This window comes from Monodelphis domestica, chromosome 1 (assembly GCF_027887165.1).
Source record: "Monodelphis domestica isolate mMonDom1 chromosome 1, mMonDom1.pri, whole genome shotgun sequence".
In the NCBI taxonomy this organism is placed as follows: Eukaryota; Metazoa; Chordata; class Mammalia; order Didelphimorphia; family Didelphidae; genus Monodelphis; species Monodelphis domestica.
In genome coordinates, this window is record NC_077227.1 from 117,786,152 (window position 1) to 117,810,861 (window position 24,710).

The window sequence follows — 24,710 nt, forward strand, 5'->3', positions numbered from 1 at the left end:
CCTCAACTGATAGAAAGAAGGCAGGAGTTGCAATCATGATATCTGACAAAGCTAAAGTAAAAATAGATCTGATTAAAAGGGATAGGGAAGGTAAATACATCCTGATAAAAGGGAGAATAGACAATGAGGAAATATCAGTAATCAACAAGTATGCATCAAATGGTATAGCATCCAAATTTCTAAAGGAGAAAATAGTGGAATTGAAGGAGGAAATAGATAGTAAAACTATACTAGTGGAATACCTGAACCGACCAATATCAAATTTAGATAAATCAAATAAATAAATAAATAAGAAAGAGGTAAAAGATGTGAATGAAATCTTAGAAAAATTAGAATTAATAGATATATTGAGAAAAATAGGGACAAAAAGGAATACACCTTTTCAGCACCACATAGTACATTCACAAAGACTGACCATGTACTAGGTCATAAAAACATGGCAAACAAATGCAGAAAAGCAGAAATAATAAGTGCAACCTTTTAAGATCATAATGCAATAAAAATAATGATCAGTAATGGTACATGGACAGCCAAATCAAAAATTAATTGGAAATTAAATAATATGATTCTCCAAAATTGGTTAGAGAACAAAGCATAGAAACAATAATTTCATTGAAGAAAATTACAATGGTGAGACATCCTTTCAAAACCTATGGGATGCAGCCAAAGCAGTACTCAGGAGGAAATTTATATCCTTGAATTCATATATTAACAAATTAGGGAGGGAAGAGGTCAATGAATTGGACATGCAAATAAAAAAACTTGAAAGTGAACAAATTAAAAATCCCCAGAAGAAAACTAAATTAGAGATCCTAAAAATTAAGGGAGAAATTAATAAAATTGAAAGTGAAAGAACTATTGAACTAATAAATAAGACTAGAATCTGGTATTTTGAAAAAACAAACAAAATAGACAAAGTACTGGTCAATCTAATAAAAAAAGGAAAGAAGAAAACCAAATTAACAGTATCATAGATGAAATGAAGAGGAAATTCCTCCAATGAAGAGGAAATTAAGGCAATCATTAAAAACTATTTTGCCCAATTATATGACAATAAATATGCCAATCTAGGTGACATGGATGAATATTTACAAAAATGTTAATTGCCCAGATTAACAGAAGAAGAAATAGAATTAAATAATCCCATATCACAAAAAGAAATTGAACAAGTCATCAAAGAACTCCCTAAGAAAAAAATCTCCAGGGCCTGATGGATCCACAAGTGAATTCTATCAAACAGTCAAAGAACAGCTAATCCCAATACTCTACAAACTATTTGACAGAATAAGCAAAGAAGGAGTTCTACCAAATTCCTCTTATGATACAAATATGGTACTGATTTCAAAGCCAGGCAGGTCAAAAACAGAGAAAGAAAACTATAGACCAATCTCCTTAATGAACATAGATGCAAAAATCTTAAATAGGATACTAGCAAAAAGACTCCAGCAAGTCATCACAAGGGTTATTCACTATGATCAGATGGGATTTATACCAGGAATGCAAGGATGGTTCAATAATAGGAGAACCATCCACATAATTGACTATATCAACAAGCAAACCAACAAAAATCACATGATTCTCTCAATAGATGCAGAAAAACCCTTTGACAAAATACAATGCTCATTCCTATTGAAACACTAGAAAGTATAGGAATAGAAGAGCCTTTCTTAAAAATAATAAATAATATTTATCTAAAACCATCAGCCAACTCATATGCAATGGAGATAAACTAGAAGCCTTCCCAATAAGATCAGGAGTGAAATAAGGATGCCCATTATCACCTCTATTATTTAACATTGTACTAGAAACACTAGCAGTAACAATAGAGAAATTAGAGAAGAAAACGAAATTGAAGGTATTAAAATTGGCAATGATGAGACCAAGCTATCACTCTTTGAGAATGATATGATGGCCTACTTAAAGAATCCTAGAGAATCAACTAAAAAGCTAGTGGAAATAATCAACAACTTTAACAAAGTTGCAGTATATAAAATAAACTCACATAAGTTATCAGCATTTCTATATATCTCCAACCCATTTCAGCAGCAAGAATAGAAAGAGAAATTCCATTTAAAATCACCCTAGACAATATAAAATACTTAGGAATCTATCTGCTGAGTCTAAAAGACTTGTCTTTTTGATCCAACCATAACACTGCTGGGTTTGTACCCCAAAGAGATAATAAGGAAAAAGACCTGTACAAGAATATTCATAGCCGCACTCTTTGTGGTGGCAAAAAATTGGAAAATGAGGGGATGTCCTTCAATTGGGGAATGGCTGAACAAATTGTGGTATATGTTGGTGAAGGAATACTATTGTGCTCAAAGGAATGATAAACTGGAGGAATTCCATGGGAACTGGAACAATCTCCAGGAAGTGACGCAGACTGAAAGGAGCAGAACCAAGAAAACATTGTACTCAGAGACTGATACACTGTGGTACAATAGAATGTAAGGGACTTCTCCATTAGTGGCAATGCAGTGATCCCAAAAAACCCAGAGGGATCTACAAGAGTGAATGCTATCCACATTCAGGGGAAAAAATGTGGGAGTAAAACCACTGAAGAAAAACAACTGCCTGATTACATGGGTCTAGAGGGATAAGATTGGGGATATAGACCCTGAATGAACATCCTAGTGCAAACATCAACAGCATGGAAATAGGTTCTGATCAAGGACACAAGTAATACTCAGTGGAATTGCGTGTTGGCTACAGGAAGGGTGGGGGGAGGGTAGGAAGGAATAGAATATGATTTTTATAACCAAGGAATAATGTTTGAAATTGACCAAATAAAATTAAAAATTAAAAAAACTGCAATGGGGAAAGTCAAGATGTGGAAGGGATGTGTGTATTTTGTAAAATGTGCAATGTTATTTAAAATTTCAATTAATTGATGTGATTGCTTTTGTGGGTGATGAAATACTTTGAAAGATGATGCTATTGACTCATGAGCTCAGGGCATGTAGTTAGTTGTTTTGGTTCATTTTGTGTGCAGCTACTCATTTAAGAGCTGGAGTCAGGGATGTTGTCAGTGGCTGTGGATATAATTGTCTCATACAATTATTAAGCTTTTAAAAAAGCTTAATGTTGTAACTGAGTTAATCTGTCACAGAGCAAAGTAAAGTTCGAACCCACAAAATCAAGACTCTCTTGCTTCACCAACAATTTGCAGCTACAGGCAACTTGATTGAAGAATGTTTATTCCTTTTACTTCTGTGCCTGAGCTCTGAGCAGGAAAGTGGTAGAATGAACGGGATGCTCTGTGTGTGTGTACATACATACACCTATGTGCTAAGGGAGTAGGGCAGTGTTAAGTGGGGGTCAAGAATTAGCTGAATGAAGTCAGTACATCTGAAAGTAGACACAAAGTATTCTGAAATTATGACCATGTTCCCATTAGTTTTTTGTTTTGTTTTGTTTTTTTAATTATAACTCTTACCTTCTATCTTTGAATTGATACCAAGCATTGGTTCTAAGGCAGAAGAGCAATAAGGGCTGGGCCATCTAGCTGACTCAACGCTTTTTATTTTTTAAACCCTTACCTTCTATCTTGGAACCAATACTGTGTAGAAGAGTGGTAAGGGCTAGGCAATGGGGGTTAAGTGACTTGCCCAGGTTAACACAGCTGGGAAATGTCTGAGGCCAGATTTGAACCTAGGACCTCCCATCTCTAGGCCTGGCTCTCAATTCACTGAGCTACCCAGCTGCCCCCAACTCTTAAGTATATCCAGATCTATCATTTGTGCTCCACAGGAGTTTTGAGGTGAAGCCTAAACTTCTCTAGATGTTAGTTATGGCCAAGAGAGAAAGAGGGAGCATAGAATTGTAGAGAATTAAGTTTACCATAAAGCCAGAACTTAAAAACAGTATCATTCCTTGTCCTCAGTGCATTCCTATATATGTGTGTGATTATTAAAGTATAAAATACATTGGCAATCCTTTTTTTAAAAAATGACAGTTCAAAGACCCAATTTTAATTCTGACTCTCACTGACTTAGAACACGTATCTGAGTGTAAAACAGGAACAAGATTTGCTCTGCTAGTTAACAGGGTTATTGTAAATAACAAATAAATGAATGATAATGTTTCATGAAAATGTTACATAAACATGGTAAGGTACTATACAATGTTTCTGTTTTTCTTAAAGAAAATAGGTTAAGACTATGTGCTTTTCAAAAACCAGTGAGAATAGAAGGCAGGTAAAAAGATGGAGAGGATAATTCAGGAAGGATAGGAACTAAAAAAAAAGGTAAAAGTTATTGGAGACAGTTAAATATGTCATGGATCCTTGTTTCTGAGGGACAAAGGCAAGTCATATTCAGTTCTACTTCAGAGGGACAGGGACTGAACCTGTGATCCAGGAGTCTCCCAAGTAAGGAAACTGCTACCATCATAGTTCATAACCTTCCCTGCAACTTGAAGTTTTAAGAAAGCTCCCTAGAACCCTGGGAAGTTAAATGACCTGCCTAGCATCACATGGTCAATATATGTCAGAGGTAGGATTTGAAGTTGTTGACAAACAAGTATTCTTTAAGCTCCTTCTACATGCCAGGCACTGTGCTAAGCCCTCAGGATATGAAGAAAGGCAAAAGACAGTACGTGGTCTTCTTGGCACTCTACTACTCCAGATTGCTTCTCATTGCTACTTCATATAATGGGAAAATAATTTGTATAAACCTAAGGCAGGTAATATTTCTTGTGTCGTACCATCCCTGACCCACTTCTGTTCTCACATGAGAGTGACCTTGTCCCTTCTCTTGGGTGCTGTAATCATAGCAACCCAGTTCTGAACTTGTACCTTCAGTATAAAAAGCCAGTGGCATGGTGTACAAGGTAGGACTAGAAAGATAATTTAGTTGTATCTGATTTGCGGGTACATAGGCATGATTCTACTTGTAACCATGTTATTTTCAAAATGGGCAAGTCAATCTTGTGTGCTGCAGCTGTGGCAACATAGAAATACCTATAGTTTTGTGTTGGCCTAGAAAGAAGTCACAACTCCTTAAGGCAATGAATTTATAACACATTTAGGTAATGAAACATTCTGAAAGCAAACATCAACATAAGGAAAATTTCTGTGAAGACGACCATGAGCTTATAATGGTTAAATTGGCATTTGTTCTAATTTTTTAAAAGAGAAGGCAAATAAAATAGTGCATTTTTAAAAAGGAAAACACTAATAAGAAAACAATATGACTCCATGTCTCAATGGAAAACTCACACATTCTCCAAACCCAAGAAAGCATACGTTAAAACCTCTAATCAAGATGATATTGATGTTTTTCTAAAATTGTATATGTAGGATTTTCTCCAAAAGACCAAACAGCCAATCAAGCTTATTATTTAGAAATTCTGAAATGATGGGAGCATTCAGGGAGATATGAAAGTCAGGAGTCATAAGGAGTAAACCTCTCCTTGACTACACTCTGATTCACAATGTGCTTCAAGAGAAATAATTGCAAACTAAGCATGTCACTTAGACCATTCAAGAGTCTTTTTACTCCAAATGACTTTTGGCTGCTTTAGCAAAATCAAATCGTTTCTCAAAGGATGGAGATTCATCATCACAGGGGATAATGGTCAAAAATTGTGCAATAGTTCTGAAGGCAGTTTCATAAGAGAAATTCCAAAGTGTGTTGAGCAAAAGGAATGTGTATCTGGGGCAGCTAAATGAGGGAGTGGATAGAGTGCTGAAACAAGAGTTAGGAAGACTCAATTTTCTCAGTTCAAATCTGGTCTCATATTTAACACTTACCAGCTGTGTCACCCTGGCCAAGTCACTTAACACTATTTGTCTCAGATACTAATCTGTCAAATGGGATGGAGAAGGAAATGGCAAACCATTCCAGAATCTCTGCCAAGAAAAACTCAGATGGGGTCACAAGAAGTTAGAAATGCCTAAATGGCAACAAGCATGTGTCTAAGCCTCCCAGAATGATTATTTTGATAGGAATATAATTTACATTTATAAATTCTGAATTTTGGAGGTGAGGAGATAGTTAGTTTCATGTTTGATGTTCACAGATTAAGATAATCTGTATTACCTAGCAAAAGATTAGTCTATACAGGTGTAGGAACTCCATTGTTTTTTCTTGAAAATAATCTACTTTCCAGAATTCTCTGGGGTCTGTAGAATCATACCCCTTGAAATTAAATGCTGATCTCTGAGGCTTTTCTCCTTAAATGTAAATAACACTTTTTTTTGCTTTCCAAAGAAAATTCCATTTTTAGGGAGTTATTTTGTAAAGTATTGCTCAGACTCCGAGTTTTCAAATTCTAGCCCTTACAGATTTGCAAAAAAGAAGATTGCCAATTATTCACATTCACTTTTATATTCTTTGTAATCTATTTATCCTTAGATACCTGGAATTAAGAATTAACATGGTAGTTAAGTGCTAGGTATTTTTAAGAAATCAGTGCTGAGATTTTTCATAGAGCAAGTAGCTGTCTTAAACATAAAAGTACTCTGCTTAGCTGCCTCATTCTAATTTTAACTACTTATTAAATTTCCAGCCAAGATTTTCTCCTGGTTCAAGCAGTTGAAATGAATACTATCATATTGGTCATCACCATCCCCAAATTAGATCTCTTTGTAGAGAAAAATATACATAGGTATATAATGAAAAATAATTACTCAACATCATCTTAATAGATCTATTATCTTGTCTTTTTGAGTGATCTCATCATTCTGCTAGTGAAGAAACCTATCCACACCTTCTAATTACACAATTACAAGTGTACTTGGAGATTTGAGCTTTTCTTGGTGTGGGTGTCCCTTCATTGACACATATCCAAATCCCATGACATTACACAATTATCATATAAAATATGATGTTGTGAAAGGAAGCTTTACATAATGTTTTCAATTAACACATTTTATTCATTTTTTCTATCATTACTACCATCGTTTTCTTCTTCTCAATCTTCCCACAGAATGTCTTTGTCACAATGCACTACTAAAAGCCTGATAATAGGCTGCCCATAGATTCTTTAAGGGGGGGGAGGAGCACCAATACGGTACTTATCGTGAATGCTATTTTGAGGAACAAATGAAACTCTTTGTGATTGTCATTCCACAGTCAATAACATTTTTTCCCCTTGTATTCTGTCCTAGTTACACCTAAAAGTTAGAAGGACAAGGACTAGGCAAACAGGGCTAAGGGACTTACTTGGCCAGGGTCACACAACTAGGAGTGTCCAAGGCCATATTTGAAGCAGGCTTGACACTACAGCCATTGTGCCACCTAACTGTCCCTCAATAAACATTTTAAAATACTTTATGCCAGGAACTTTGGTAAGCTCTGGGGAAGGTAAAAGAATCCCTTCCATCAACAAGTTCACCTATAAAATGAACAGTTTGGCATGACATAGAGAAAAAAAGTGTTGGGGGAATCTGGATTCAAATCCTCTGCTCCTTACCACCTGTCCTTAGACAAGACAACTAACCTTTCCAAGCCTTAGTTTCCCCATCTGTAAAATGAGGGGGATGAATTACATAGTCCTTAGTATTGTGCCCTGGTCAGACTATATCTGGAATATTTATCTCTGGATGCCACATATTTGTAGAGACAGTGATAAACTGGAGTATGTCCAGAGGAGGGCAACTGGCATAATAGAAGGCTAGAAACTCAGGGATACAAGAATTAATTGAAGGAACTGGGATTGTTGAGAATGGAGAAGAGAAGGTTATGGGAGGATATGACAGGTATTTTCATGCATTTGGAAGACTATGGAAGAGGGATTAAAGTTGTTCTACTTGGTCTCACAAGGCAGACCTGAGAGCAATGAGTGGAAATGGTAGAGAGGCAAATTTCAGCTCAATATAAGGGGAAAAAAAAGAGATGTCTATAAGAAGGGTGGGAGAACTCTACTTGGCAGATCATAGATATGGAACTGGAAAGGCCTTAAAAACCATGTAATTCACCCCCCTCATTTTACAGATGGGGAAACTAAGGCTTAGAAAGTTTAGTTGTCTTGCCTAAGGTCACATAGGTAGCAAGTAAAAAAGATAGGCTTTGAGTCTAGGTCCTTTGTGTCCCAAGCCCATACCTTTTGAAAACCATGCTGCCTCCCTCAGAATCTTTCTTTAATGTTTCAAAAGGTATGGGAACTTGAAGAGTTATTTCATTGGGAGCTCCCAGACAAGGAAAATTCCTCCTACCAATGTAGATCAGTACTTCTCTGCACTTCTCTGCAGCTTCTTAGATAGGGCACCAAGAGGTTAAGTGATTTGCCTAGACTGGCATAGCCAACATGTATCAGAGGCACAACATGAACCTAGATTGTCCTGATTTGAAGACCAGTTCTCTGTCCAGTCCATTAGTCAACAAACATTTATTAAGAATTACTACATGCTAACCTACATTGTGCCACCTCTGTAAGGGACTTTCACTTTTTTTCCATAACCTTTAGCTTCCAACACTATCTATTGGTTCTAAAGCAGAAGAGTGGTAAGGGCTAGGCAATGGGGGTTAAGGGACTTACCCAGGATCAAATAACTAGGAATTCTGAGACCAGATTTGAACCTAGGACCCTCCCATTTCTACGTCTGCCTCTCAACCACTGAGCCACCTACCTGACCCCTCCCATATTTAGATCAAGTGTTTGCCCCACTCTGTTCTATCTATAAAGTAGATTGAAAAGATATTAAAGGTAAGATCACTTAGAAATCTGATCCTCTGGAAGCCCATCAGAAAGTTTCCATCTGTAATCCCAACTGAGAGTGAAGGCATTCACAGTCAAACAGGAAATTTTTGTCTAGAAAATTCTCATAAAGAGAAATTTAATACAAAGCTGGGAGGTATGGTAGAGGGGGAAAAGAGCCTCTATTTCAGCATTAAGACACCACAATCCACACCCATATACATAGAGTGACAAAATGCTTGTTTGCAGTGAGGATGGATTTGACTTAAAATGAATCCTCAGTTGGATATTTTAAAAGTATTTATTACATAATCTGAATATTTAATCTTCACAGTTGTGACAAGGAAATCACTTTAAAAGACTGATATATATTAATTTAAGGTCGCCAAGGAATTCAGCTATGTAATTCCTAAATGAAAACTCAAGTCAGCAGTCAACCTTTTATAGAGTTTAATTACAAACAGGAAGAAAGGAATTAGAGATAGAGAGAGAGAGGGAGATAGAAAGGGGAGAGAAGGGAATAGGGCTTAAATACCCCTTCTGTTTAGGCTGGGCCAAAAGGCCCAAGCCCTTAGATAGCTGAGGCAAAGAAAAGAGATCAGTCTCTATTACTCACATGACCAAAATGGAGAAACAGTCTCAGGGGCCTCCACCTCCAGCTTCCTTCAGAGCCAACTCTCAAAGCACCACCTCTCAGACCAAAAACCTCTCCAACCAACAACCCTCAGTCCTCAGACCCCTCTCTCTTTAAGGAAACCATCCAAGTTCCCTCCCCTCAGTTCTCACATCTACCAATCACTGTCCATGTCTTCCCTGTGCCAATGGTGGCTCTAGCTTAACCCAGGACCGCCCAGAGGTCTGTGGCTTTGCACATGTCTGTTGAAGGTCATATTCTCAATAATTAAATCTTGATCCTTTGCTGCAGCCCTTCCTAAATCCTGTTAGGACTGAGTAGGGTGGAAATTATATTTTCCAAGATCTGGTTCTGTCATTCCAAGTATCTCTATTGTATCAATTCTAAAATCAATCATGATTCAAAGAAATTCCTGTTCTATGCTTAAGCATAGGTCAAAGCCCTTTCCATTGTTCAGCAAAAGGTTTCTGTCCTAAAGTAATCTTAAGAAGGGAGGAGGAGGAACCTCCCATGCCAATGGGGTTCACATTCCAATAGAGTTCCCACTATCATAGGAAATTTTTCAAGTATGAAATTTCCCAATGGTGAAATTTCCAACATTTATAAGTCTAAGAAATTTTAAGGTTTACAATCCCCCCTGATGATCATTGGGAGACTAGTCTCCCCATTGATCATTTAACATAATCAATTTGTAGTTCTAAACGCACTTCTAACTATGGATATACACAATATTCAATTTTCTAAGAGAAATTAGAATAGTGAGAGAGGAAATAGAAAAGAAAAGAAAGCAAAACCAATGTTTTGCTAGGCGCATTGACAGAAAGCCAAATTAGGGACAGTCCCTTTTGGCATAAATGTTTACAATTACAATAAATGTTCAATCAAAAGTTCAGTCCAATCAATCATATCCAAAGTTCATTCTTGATCTTCTTGATAAAGTGGAGGTTTTTGGCATCTTTCTGCAACAGTTCATTCTCTGGATATAAAAGTTTCAAGCTTCTTTCTTGAAGATCTTTTCTCAAACAGAATCAAAATCTTTGAATTTTTTATAACAGTAAAATCTTAAACAAAAATCAAAATTCTTGGATTTTTATAAAAATACAATCTCAAACAAAAACAAAAAAAAATTCAAAAATAAAAAAAATTCTTAGATTTTAAATTAAAATACAATCCCCCCTGAAGTAAGTATTAAAAAAATTATCAAGTTTAGCTCAGAATGCAATGTTCAGTTATGGGGGTGTATGTGTCAATTATCAAAAGAATAGAAAAATAATCAAAAACATAAGAAAAATTCAAAATAGGCCTTGTATAGGTCCAGTTTAAAGTAATTTATATCCCACAAGTATGTGGGACAGGATGCAGTAATGTTTCACTTAGCCATTTGTAGCCAAGACTACAGGAAGTTGCCATAATATAAGAAGAAAAGAATTAGAATTCTATGTTGATGGGGAAATGTAATTCCCTCATCTGATTTTTTTTTCCTCAGGGATACAGGGAGCCAGCATGATAGTCAAGGTTTGTACTTGTTTGAGTACTTCGTAAAGAGTGTAGATACAAGGAAGTCCTACGACTTAACCATAAGTTAAGCATCGCAACCTCAAGTCTCACTTTAATATTTCTTGTGTGCTCTATTGGCACTATCCAGGTTTAGTCTGTGCTCCTTGATTTTATCCCTTTTCCTGGAATCAGACACAAACATTAATCACAGTCCTATAATATTTTATCAATAAATGGCAGGTTCCCATAGTTTAAAGCTTTTAGGCATATATTGATATTATAGCAAGAGTATATATATTAACTTGTATTACTGCAGGGAAAAAAATAATATTAATATTAATTATGTGTACCTTCAGTACAAAAAATGAAAAAAAATTCAAATATTCTGATAAAAAATAAAAGAAATAAGAAAAATAAGAAAAAAATCAGTAATTCAATATATTCTTGAAAAAACAGCATCCATTTGTCTATGGATTATTATCTCCAATTCATATGATAAGATAGAGTCACAATTCATATGATAGGATAGAGTCAATCAGTCTCAGCAGAAGATGCTTTCTTCACATGTGAGCAGTGAATCCAAGAGTCTCTTTCTCCAATCTTTATAGATGTTGGAGTAGTTAATAATATTTGGAATGGTCCTTCCCATGAAGGTTGAGTTGCTCCAGTTCCCTTGAAATTCTTGATATAAACTTTATCTCCTGGGTTCAGGTCATGCAGAGAAAAGTCTAATGGTCCGGCTTGTACTGCAGCTCCGGATTCATGAAGTTCACGTAGTTTGTGCTGTAACTCCTGTATATAGGAAGCAATAGTGATATCTCCCCCTAATAGCGATGTATAAGCCAGGGAGAAAGGCTTAGCCTGTATAGGTGGATGTCCAAAAAGCATCTCAAACGGTGAAATATGTAAGTCTCCTCTAGGCCTGCTTCTAAGATAAAATAGGGCCAGAGGGAGATTTCAGGCCATTTTAAATGGGTCTCAGTGCATAATTTGCCAATCATAATCTTAAATTCTTTATTCATCCTCTCCACTTGGCCTGAGCTCTGGGGGTGGTATGGAACATGGAATTTGGGAGTTATCCCCAAGCAAGAATATATTTGGTTTAAGACAGAATCGGTAAAATGACTCCCTCTATCGGAGTCAATACGTGCTGGCAGGCCAAAACGAGGAATAATTTCCTTTAAAAGTATCTTTGCAACAAAATCTGCTGTGGCTCGGGTTGTAGGAAATGCTTCCGGCCATCTGGTTAGTTGATCTACAATTACTAGACAAAATTTATAACGTCCAGCCTTTGGCATCGTTATGAAATCTATCTGTAGATGTTCAAAAGGTGTGTAAGCCAGAGGACGTCCCCCAAAGGCTTTTCCACGATATGCATGTTGGTTATATGCCTGGCAGATAGGGCAGGCTGAACATACTTTAGAGGCTATAGTAGTTATACCAGGGGCTATCCATACTCTCTTGACAGAGTCCACGATGCCCTGGGTGCCAAAATGACCATTTTTATGAATAGATTGGCAAATTTGGTTATAGAAACTTCTAGGGAGCAGGGGTTTTCCTTCAGATGACACCCATATTCCATTAATTTGTTTTGCTTTAAATTTTTGTTTCCATTTTTCCACTTCCTTTTCATTATAGGAAAGTGATAAATTTAAATTATCAGTGGTTGTTAATGTTAAAATTAATCCAGGTCCTTCTATGGCTGCTAGTTTTGCAGCAGCATCTGCCCAGTCATTTCCTCTAGAGACAGGGTCAGAGCCACCTGTATGGGCAGAGCAATGAACTACAGCTAGGGCTTTAGGCAGTTTGAGAGCAGAAAGAACTTCATTAATAATTTCTGCATTAGCTATGGATTTTCCAGCTGAGGTTAAAAATCCTCTCTGGAGCCATAGCATCCCGACTGAGTGACAAATGCCAAAAGCATATCTAGAATCCGTATAAATTGTTGCCTTTTTATCCTTGGCAATTATACAAGCTTGTTTTAGAGCTATGAGTTCTGCTCCTTGAGCGCTAATGTTAGAAGGTAGTGAAGCTGACCATTCAGTGGCAAATTCTGAGACTACGGCAACTCCAGTGTAACGTATGCCATCCCTCATAAAAGAGGAACCATCGGTAAATAAAATCAGATCTGCATTGTCTAAGGGAGTGTCCAAGAGATTATCTCGAGGCTTTTCTGCCATGGACACTAATGTTTCACAGTTATGTAATGGTTCTCCTGAAGTGGGTAAATCTGGAAGCAAGGTGGCAGGGTTAAGAGTTGAACAGCGTTTCAAGGTAATATTTTCACTATTTAATAAGGTTATTTCATACCTTGTAATTCTCTGATCCGAGAATGTCTGTGTTCTATGTTTTATCAATAATGCTTCAATCTCATGTGGGCACATTATTGTTAATGGACATCCCAATACTAAATCAACGGTTTTTGTTACTAGTAAGGCTGTAAGCTTACTCCTCTAAGGCATGGTGGTGCTCCTGCTGCTACTGGGTCTAGTTGGGCAGAATAATAAGCAATTGGGTGCTGAGAAGGTCCCAAAGTCTGAGTTAACACACCAGAGGCTACTCCTCTTCGCTCATGCACATATAAAGTAAATGGCTTGTTGTAATCTGGGATGCCTAGAGCAGGGGCAGACATGATAGCCTTTTTTAGATCTGATAGAGCTGACAAGTGTTCAGGCTCTAATTTGAGGGGTTCAGGAACCGAATCCTTTGTTAATGCTATAAGGGGTTTAGTGATTTCCCCATAGCAAGGAATCCATTGTCTACAAAACCCTGTTGCTCCTAAAATTGCTCTCAGCTGTTTCTTAGTGGTAGGAGCACTCAATTTTTAAATGTTCTCAATTCGTTTTGGAGAAATATAACGAGCACCCATAGTCAAGATGAATCCCAAATATTCTACTTTTTGGAGACACCATTGAACTTTATCCTTAGAGATTTTATGTCCTCTTTTGTGCAATTCCAAAAGAAGGTGTTTGCTATCTTCTTGACATGTTTTTGCATCTGTTGAAGCCAAGAGTAGATCATCTACATATTTGATTAATTTGCTATTTTAAAATGTTATATTGTCTGTGTCTTGGCTCAAAATTTGCTCAAATAAGCTCGGACTTTCGATATAACCCTGTGACAGCCGACACCAGGTATATTGTGAGCCCTCCCAGGTGAAAGCAAAAATATGCCTGAGTTCTCATGTATTGGTATGGAAAAGAAAGCTGAACACAAGTCTACTACTGTAAAGTATGTAGCTGTGCTAGGAATAGATGAAATAATAGTATGTATGTTAGAAACTACGGAGTGTCTCTTTATAACGTGATTATTCACTGCCCTTAGATCCTGTACGAATCTATAGATGTGTTTGCCATCGGGCCCTTTTTTTGGTTTTTTAATTGGCAGGATGGGCGTGTTGTATTCAGATTTGCAAGGGATTATTATTCCCTGTTCTATTAATGAGTTAATAACTGGTGTAATACCCTCAATTGCCTCCTTTGAGAGGGGATACTGAGGGATAGAAGGAGGTGGGCTAGATTTAGTTTTTATCTGCACAGGAACAGCAGATTTAAGTAAGCCTACATCAGAAGATGTGGCCCAAAGAGACTCCGGTATATCTTTAGGTATTTCAAAAGTGGAAGTTTTCCGAGAGAAGTACAGGGAGTAAATTTAAAGATTCCTCTGGTACTTCTAATGATAATGAGCCATCTGGGGAGCAGGTTATTGTGGCTCTGAGTTTGCATAGAAGGTCCCTCCCCAGCAAATTTAAAGGGGAGTCAGGCATCAAAAGGAAGGAGTGTTGTACCTCTAGGGGTCCCACAGACACCATTCTAGGAGGAAGTCTTTTAACTCTTTGGGTTATTCCTGATACTCCCATTACATTCTCTGAGCCAACAGAATAACATTGTAAATCAGGTGTTCTCTTTAATACAGACCAGGAAGCTCCGGTGTCTGTATTAAAGTAAGATTTAAAGTAATATTTTATATTTATTTCAGATTTCTTCTGCGATGTTGCATTAGAAAATAGCCCATATTTTGTTTAATTTTAATTATACTAATTGAAGCACATATTTGTGAAATTCTTGGACAGAGATCCATTTCTAATTTAAGAAGCAATCATTTGTATTTGGGGGATATTTTTACTACCTGGATTAATTAGGAAAACAACCAACATGGTAATAGCTCACCTATCAAAGGGATCATGGAACCAACTATCTCAATGTATGTTAGAATAATACAGTTTCAGAAGTGAAATCATAAGCAGCCCTCTAGAATGAATCATACTCAGAAAGTATCCCTACTTCAGTAGCCCCAATAATTATAGTTATATAATAATTCTGGCTTGAAGATCTTCAATGAGGACAAATGATTTTTCCACTTCCTGAAACAGCTCATTTCACTTTGTTATTATTATTATTAATAAAGAGTTATTGACGACCTAATACAAATAGCCTCAAATACTGTTCCGAATTAGAGCTACAAATACAAAAGTCAAACAACCTCTGAGCTCAGAGAATTTACATTCACCTGGGGAAAGCATATGTTTACAGGTAAGTAAAAATTACTGAGAGAGGCACCTAGGTGGCACAGTGGATAGATCACTGGTCCTGGAGGTAGGAAAACGTGAGTTCAAATTCAGACTCAGACTAGCTATGTGACCCTGTACAAGTCATTTAACCCTATTTGCTTCAGTTTCCTCATCTGTCAAGAAGGAAATGGCATGCTAGCATCTTTGCCAACAAAACTCCAAAAAGAAGTTCATAAAGAGTCAAACCAACTGAAATGACAGAAAGGATTCAACAACAAAAAACATTAAGGTTCTAACTGACACCTTTAAAAAATAAAGAAACCTGTGAGCCACAATTCTGAGCTGAAAATCCAAACTTTAATTGTGGCAAATTAAAGCTAGAGGTTTCACCACACCCAGAAAAAAGACCTCATATTGATGTACAACAGTGTGTTTTATAGGGTTTTGACAGTTAAGCTTGTCATTGATTTGGAAGAAGGTACATACGAAGTTAAGAAACAGGCAGTGGTGTTTGGGATCAAAGATTGGGAACATTTGATACAAAGTCCTAAATTCAGTACAGGGTTAAAAAAATAAAATTTAATTAACCCTCCAGAACTTATACTACTTCGGTCAAGGTAACCTTGCTTGGCCAGGATACTTTGGGGAGCCTAGAGATGACATAAATAAATCTTCAAAGGATCAAACAAAACCTGAACATGCCAATGTTGTTATCCTATGATCTGATCAGGCCAGCTGTACATTGACCATTCCCAATGAACCCAACTCCTTCTGCATGGATTTCAGCTTCCCTGGATCACTACACAGACCTGAAGTTTTATCCCTCCAACAGAAGCTCTTAATATATTTAATTCAATAATATTATAATATACCAAATGACATCCTTTGTAATACTATAGTTAATATTATAGTTAATAAAGGAAGGGCCATTCCAAATATCGTTAACTACCCCAACATCTATAAAAATTGGAGAGGACTCTTGGATTCATAGTTCACATGTGAAGAGAGCATCTTCTGTTGAGACTGATTGACTGTACCCTATCACATGCATTGGAGATAATAATACTTTGACAAGTGGATGCTTTTTTTCGAAATCACATTGAATTCATGATTTTTTCTCTCTCCCTTATTTTTATTATTGCTTTTCTTTTATTTTGGTTAGAATATTTGATTTCCCCCTTTTTTCCTCATTTCTTATACTAAAGGTACATACAATTAATATTATTTTTTCTGCAGTAATATAAGTTTAATATTATATATATATGTATATATATATATATATACACACACACACACACACATATATATACTTGCTATAATATCAATGCATACCTAAAAGCTCTAAACTGTGGGAACCTGCCATTTATTGATAAAATGTTATGGGACTATGATTAATGTTTGTATCTGATTCTAGGAAATGGGATAAAAACAAGGAGCAAAGACTTAACCTGAATAGTGCCAAAAAGAGCACACAGGTAAAAAAACAAGTGTGAGTCTCGAGGTTGCAACACTTGACATATGTTAAGTTGTAGGACTTCCTTGTATCTACACTCTTTGTGAAGTACACAGACAAGTACCAAAGTTTGACTATCATCCTGGCTCCCCATATCCCTGAGAATGACAAAAATCAGACCAGGGAATGACACTTCCCTATCAAAATCAAATTCTAATTCTTTTTCTTCTTATCGTATGGCAACTTCCTGTAGTCTTGGCTGTAAATGGGTAAGTGAAATATTACTGCATTCTGTCCTACAGACTTTTGGAATAGAAATTTATTGAACCCTAATAAAAGACCTATTATGAATTTATTCTTGCTTACTCAACATATACATCGATTTTGATAGTTTTATTCTGATTTTGAATTTTTTTCTTTTTACCAAAAGTTTAACTTTCTTCCATTTTTTTCCTTATATACATATTTTTTCTCTTATTTTGATAACTGACTCTTACAACCCCATAACACAACATTGCATCCTGAGCTGAACTGGATGTTCTTTAACACCCACTTGAGTGGGGGGATTGTATTTTAATAAAAATCCAAGATTTTGAAATTTTTTGCTCAAGAAAAGATTTTCAAGGAAGAAGCTTGCTAACTCCTAAATCCAGAGAATGAACTGTTGCAGAAAGATGCCAGAAAACCTACACTACATCAAGAAGATCCAGAACGAACTTTGGGTGTGGTTGATTGAACTGAAGTTTGATTGAACATTTATTTGAATGTACACTCTTAAGCCAAAAGGGGACTGCCCCCTAATTGGTTTTTGTCAATGCGCTCAGCAAACATTGGTTTTTCTGTCTATCTTTCTTATATTTCCCTTTTTTTATCTATTGTTATTTCCTCTTAGAAATTGAATAGTGTATACATCTGTAGTTAGAAGTCCTTTTGATGATTATGTTAAATCTATAGGATCTATAAGATGATTATTTTAAATGATCAGTGGGAAGACTAGTCTCCCAATGATCATCAGGGGTGATTGTGAAGATTGGATTTAGCTATTTCCTGATTGTAACAATGAAGATACTTAGTCTAACAAAATCAGGGGGGATTGTGAACTGTTAAATTACTCCACCCTACTTAGACCTTTAGGGGAATATAAAATTGTAATCTCCTGATTGAACAATGAAGGTACTTAACTCTTAGCTTATAGTGAAGCTAGAACTTTAAGTTAAGTCTATTTTAAGATCTTAATACAAAAAGGTGTTAAATAACTATAAAGGTTAAATTAATCACAAAAAGGTTAAGTAACTCACAAAAGGTGAACTTAACAAAGAAGTGTTAAGTAACTCTAAAGATATAATCTTTTCAAAGAAGATGAGGACTCTAAAAGATATGGGCATTTAGAGGAGGAGACACAAGAGTGAAAGGTCTATATATTTGGCTCACTTCCTCTCTTGGGCACCTTTCTGGAGGTGGAGAGTTGACTGGTGGCAGCGTGCTAGGCCTTTTGGCATCTTAGCATGGCTACAAGGTATTGTCTGGTTTGGTGGAGTTTCTGGCTGAGGTTTCCTCCTTTACTTTCCAACTTTATCTTCTTAGAAGCATCTAATCTTTTTCAGAGACCTAGAGGCGGGGATTTTAAACTCCCCCTGGCAAAGGCCAGGCAGGAGGAATCCTATATCTTCTTCTCTCCTTCTCTTTAAATTCCTTCCCTCTATATTAATTAAATTTCCATAAATTTCCAGACTGACTTGGGTATTTTATTTGAGATTTCCCTTGGCAACCAATTAAATCTAGATTTTAAGTCACAACCCTAAATATCTTTACAATTATTATAATTGATGTATCATAACACCTGGGTCTCACTCTTTCTAAAAATTATAATTGCAGTTTCTTATCTAAAAGGATTATATGTTATCACTCGGTTCATGATCAATAATGTAAAGGCAATAAAACAATTTTCCTTTCATGCCCCTGAGGACTAGTGAGGGTGGGGATGGGGAAGATGGCTCACAAACTTTCTCTTTTTATATAAAAAGGCCCCACCTCTGATGCACATTAGTACTGCTTCCATTTTCTAGTTTCCAGAGTTCTAGGTTATGGCTGAATGCATTGCCATAGATTAGAAGGCTTACCGTTCTTATCTCTGCAGAGGATGCCCAAATCTCTTACCTACAGGAACCAGAATGCTACAAATAAACTGCTGCACTTGGGCTGAAATGATCTTTATCACACTTATGGAAACAAGGCATGATCTTCCCAACAGTTTAGCTTCAGGAGGCAAAAGAGTAAAACTGCAATAAATTGAATATGTCAGCAGCAAAAATCCCCAAAGTATCCTAAGGATGTTTTCAGATAGCTTGACTGTTACCAAAGGAAATGGCCTTATGGCATGTTCTTTCCATCAAAGAACAATAGAGCCTTTGCTTTCCCTTGTTACATTTCTAACAAGCAATGTTAATTCATCTACTAAAATAGTTTTTGCAGTTTTAAAAATCCTCAAATAAGACATATCCTTATATATGTTATATGCAATATATATTATATATCTATAATGGACAAGTGACTAGGCACCAAAAAAATGCAATGTGGCACTCAAAAGTTTTCTAATACATTTTGTGCTGCTTGCTGATCCACTATTGACTCATTCCAACTTTCAGTTCACTAAAACTTCTATACATTTTTCTAGACAAAACTTATCTAAACCATGACTTCCCACCTTGTCTTTTTTTTTAACCCATACTTTCCTTCTTAGAATCAACACTGTGTATTCATTATAAGGTAAAAGAGCACCAAAGGTTATGCAATGGGAGTTAAGGGACTTGCCCAGGGTCACCTAGATAGAAAGTGTCTGAGGTCAGATTTGAACTCAGGATTTACTGCCCCTAGGTTTGATTCTCTACCCACTGAATCACCTAGCTGATCCCCCACATTGTCTTGTAAATTTTATTCTTTTGAACCTAAATGTAAGGCTTTTCATTGTTGTTGTTTGGTCATTCTTCAGTCATTTCTAACTCTCATGATCTTTTTTTTTGGGGGGGGGTGTTCTTGGCAAAGATATTCAAATGGTTTGCCATAGCCTTTTCCAGTTTATTTTACAGGTAAGGAAACTGAGACAGAGTTAAGTGACTTACCCAGGATCACACACAGCTAAGTGTTTGAGGCCAGATTTGAACTCCAGCACTCTATCCATTCTACCCATCTAACTGCTTTAAATGAAAGTAAAGTTTTTCCTATTGAATTTCATTTTAGTAGATTCAGCACAATATTCTAGCTTTTTGGGATCTCAACTCTGTCATCCAGTGTGTTAGCTATCCTTCCCAACATTGTATCACCCACAAATTTGAGAAGCATACTACCATTCAAAGCCAAGTACAGGGAGCAGCTGGGTAGCTCAACGGATTGAGAGCAAGGCCCAGAGATTAAGGTTTCTGGATTAAAATCTGGCCTCAGATACTTGCTAGCTGTGTGACCTTGGGCAAGTCACTTAACCTCCATTGCCTAGCCCTTACTGCTCTTCAGTATTAATTCTACAGTGGAAGATAAGGTTAAAAAAAAAGCCAAGAACAGATCTCTGGGGCTCCCCACTAGAGACTTCTTTCAAAACCTAGCACAGATCCCCAAGTATGCTGCTTTAGACCTCTTTCCAAGGTGACAATGAAATTTCAAAGCTTTATTTTGAATTCAGACATTCAACTAGTTCTAAATTCACCTAAATATATTATCAACCATCACACGTTTCCCTCTATTTTTCTACAGGAATAGCATGAATCATTTTATAAAATGCAACACCAAAATTCAAGGCAAGCTCTACAGCATTCCTTTCTTCTCTCAGTTTAGTCACCCTGTCATTAAAAGAAACAAAGTTAATGGCATGATCTGCCCTTTAAAAAAAAACACTTACTTTTTTAGTATCAGTACTTAGAATCAAGGCAGAAGAATAGCAAAGGCTAGGCAATCAAGATCAAGTGACTCACCCAGGGCCACACAGCTAGGAAGTATCTGAGGGCAGATTTGAATCCAGGACCTCCCATCTCCAGGCCTGGTTCTCTATCCACTGAGTCATTTAGTTGTCTCTAGGATCTGCTCTTAATGACACTATGCTGACTCATGGTAATCCTTACTTCCTTTTCTAGATGTTCAATAATCATTTCTTTAATAAATCTGTTCTAGAATTTTGTCAGGAATCAAAATCATGTTCATTGGCCTATCTTTTTTTTCAGACTCTATTCTCTTCTGTCCGATGTTCCCCACTCTTTTTTAATTAGACCTTTGCTTTTCAGTCCTGCATCACCTCTCCTCCTAGGTTTTTTCCCCCAAAATAATTGGCAGCAGCATGGCAATTATATCTGCCAATTCTTTAAGAATGCAAGGACACAGTTCATTTTGGCCAAGTGGCTTGAATTCATCAAAGGCAGCTTGTTCTCTTGCTGTCTGCATATTGATTCTGGTTATCAGCTCCTTATTTGCCATTTTTCTTCTTTCCTGTTCAATAAAAAAAAAAGAAAAGAAAGTTAAAAATTAAGCAGTTCTGTTTTCTTTCTAGTCTATCCTAAGTAGCAGTGCTCCTCCCTTCTTTGATCCTTCTCTTTTGTCAATATAGTTGTAGAAAACCCTTTTTGTTGTCTTTAGCTTTCTGTAGTTTTAGCTATATCTCATTGTGAAAACTGGTACTCCTGACACTATTCAAGGATGTGCTTTTATAGTCATTCTCTTATGTGGGCTTACTTCCACCTTCTGTATGTATGTGTATATATATATATATATATATAATTAACTAAGCTGTTTGATGAATTCTTTTGCATTTACTTTTCCCTCTTAAAATAACTCATTTTTCTTCCTCATTAGATTGGTTTTCCTTGTGTTTTTGGATTTCATTCTTGAGAGTTTCCTGTCTTGCTTGGGTTGACTTCCTCTATAGGATAAAATTCTACCTATCATTCCCTGAACCCTTTGAAAACTGCTCTCATAATTTTGAGTATCAGGCTATATTTGGGTTCTCTCCTCCTTTCTCATAAGTCTTTTTTTTAGGTACTGAATTTTTTTCCCATTTGAATTAGTTTATTTAGTCAATTTAGAACATCATTCCTTAGTTACAATAATTACATTATTTCCCTCCCTTCCCTCCATCCATCCTTTCCGCAGCCGACCACAATTTCATTGGGTATTACGTGTGTCCTTGATCAGAACCTATTTCCATGTTGTTGATGTTTGCACTAGGATTTTCATTTAGAGTCTACATCCCCAACCATATCCCTTCGATCCATGTATTCAAGAAGTTGTTTTTCTTCTGTGTTTCTACTCCCACCGTGTTTCCTCTGAATGTGGATAGTGGTTTTTCTCATAGATTCCTCCAAGTTGTTCAGGATTACTGCATCGCCACTAATGGAGAAGTCCATTACATTTGATTGTACCAAAGTGTATCAGTCTCTGTGTACAATGTTTTCCTGGTTCTGCTCCTCTCACTCTGCATCAATTCCTGGAGGTTGTTCCAGTCCCCATGGAATTCCTCCACTTTATTATTCCTTTGAGCACAATAGTATTCCATCACCAACATATACCACAATTTGTTCAGCCATTCCCCAATTGAAGGGCATCCCCTCATTTTTGAAGTTTTTTTGCCACCACAAAGAGCACAGCTATGAATATTTTTGTACATGTCTTTTTCCTTATTATCTCTTTGGGGTACAAACTCAGCAGTGCTATGACTGGATCAAAGGGCAGACAGTCTTTTAGTGCTTTTTGGGCATAGTTCCAAATTGCCTTCCAGAATGGTTGGATCAATTCACAACCCCACCAGCAATGCATTAATGTCCCAACTTTGCCACATCCCCTCCAGCATTCATTACTTTCCTTTGCTGTCATGTTAGCCAATTTGCTAGGTGTGGGGTGATACCACAGAGTTGTTTTGATTTGCATTTCTCTGATTATAAGAGATTTAGGACACTTTTTCATGTGCTTATTAATAGTTTTGATTTCTTTAACTGAAAATTGCTTGTTCATCTCCCTTGCCCATTTATCAATTGGAGAATGGCTTGATTTTTTTTGTATAATTGGTTTAGCTCTTTATAAATTTAAGTAATTAGACCTTTGTCAGAGGTTTTTGTAATGAAGATTTTTTTCCCAATTTGTTGCTTCCCTTCTAATTTTGGTTGCTTTGGTTTTATTTGTACAAAACCTTTTTAATTTGATATAATCGAAATTTTTGATTTTACATTTTGTAATTTTTTTCTAGCTCTTGCTTGGTTTTAAAGTATTTCCTTTCCCAAAGATCTGACAAGTATATTATTCTGTGTTTGCCTAATTTACTTAAAGTTTCCTTTGTTAGAGCCAGGTCATTCACCCATTCTAAGTTTATCTTGGTGTAGGGTGTGAGATATTGATTCAAACCTAATCTCCCCCATACTGTCTTCCATTTTTCCCAGCAGTTTTTATCAAATAGTGGATTTTGGTCCCAAGAACTGGGATCTTTAGGCTTATCATAGACTGTCTTGCTGAGGTCATTTACCCCAAGTCTATTCCACTGATCTCCTTTCTGTCTCTTAGCCAGTACCAAATTATTTTGATGACCACTGCTTTATAGTATAGTTTGAGATCTGGGACTGCAAAGCCACCTTCCTTTGGATTTTTTTTTTCATGATTTCCCTGAATATCCTGGGTCTTTTGTTCTTCCAAATGAACTTTGTTATGATATTTTCTAATTCAGAAAAAAGTTTTTTGGTAGTTCAATGGGTATGGCAGTAAATAAACAAATTCATTTGGGCAGGATTGTCATTTTTATTATATTAGCTTGTCCTACCCATGAGCAATCAATGTTTTTCCAATTGTTTAGATCTAGTTTTAATTGTGTGGAGAATGTTTTGTAGTTGTACTCATATAATTCCTGTGTTTGTCTCAGCAGATAGATTCCTAAGTATTTTATGTTGTCTAGGGTGATTTTAAATGGAATTTCTCTTTCTAGTTCTTGTTGCTGAAGTGGGTTGGAGATATATAGAAATGCTGATGACTTATGTGGGTTTATTTTGAATCCTGCAACTTTGCTAAAGTTGTTGATTATTTCCACTAGCTTTTTAGTTGACTCTGGGATTCTTTAAGTAGACTATCATATCGTCCGCAAAGAGTGATAGCTTGGTCTCTTCATTACCAATTTTAATACCTTCAATTTCTTTTTCTTCTCTAATTGCTACTGCTAGTATTTCTAGTACAATGTTAAATAATAGTAGTGATAATGGGCATCCTTGTTTCACTCCTGATCTTATTGGGAATGCATCTAGTTTATCCCCATTGCAGATGATATTTGCTGATGGTTTTAGATATATGCTGCTTATTATTTTTAGGAAAGGCCATTCTATTCCTATACTTTTTAGTGTTTTTGATAGGAATAGGTGTTGTATTTCATCAAAGGCTTTTTCTGCATCTATTGAGAGAATCATGTGATTTTTGTCAGTTTACTTGTTAATAATTATGTGGATGGTTTTCCTAATATTGAACCATCCTTGCAATCCTTGTATGAATCCTACTTGGTCATAGTGAATAACCCTTGTGATGACTTGCTGGAGTCTTTTTGTTAGTATCTTATTTTAAGATTTTTGCATCTATATTCATTAAGGAGATTGGTCTATAGTTTTCTTTCTCTGTTTTTGACCTGCCTGGCTTTGGAATCAGTACCATATTTGTGTCATAAAATGAATTTAGTAGAACTCCTTCTTTGCTTATTCTGTCAAATAGTTTGTATAGTATTGGGATTAGTTGTTCTTTGAATGTTTGGTACAATTCATTTGTGAATCCATGTGGACCTGGGGATTTTTTCTTAGGGAGTTCTTTGATGGCTTGTTCAATTTCTTTTTCTGATATGGGGTTGTTTAGGTAATTTATTTCTTCCTCTTTTAGTCTAGGCAATTTATATTTTTGTAAGTATTGATCCATATCATCTAGATTGCCATATTTGTTGTCATATAATTGGGCATAGTAGTTTTTAATGATTGCCT

General features: G+C 36.3%; 1 protein-coding gene across 2 annotated transcripts in view; it reads right to left on the bottom strand.

The window, feature by feature from the left end:
- Window positions 1-3,232: 3,232 nt before the first annotated feature.
- Window positions 3,233-24,710, bottom strand: part of C1H15orf40 (chromosome 1 C15orf40 homolog) — a 105,463-nt gene continuing 83,985 nt past the window's right edge. Inside the window, exon 2 of one of the 2 annotated variants that reach the window (XM_056805759.1) lies at window positions 3,233-21,207. In XM_056805759.1, the coding sequence (XP_056661737.1) occupies window positions 11,599-13,158 (1,560 nt within the window). In that variant the 5' untranslated portion in view covers window positions 13,159-21,207 and the 3' untranslated portion in view covers window positions 3,233-11,598. The remainder of the gene's footprint in view (window positions 21,208-24,710) is intronic. The other variant, XR_008913554.1, reaches the window with a different exon arrangement.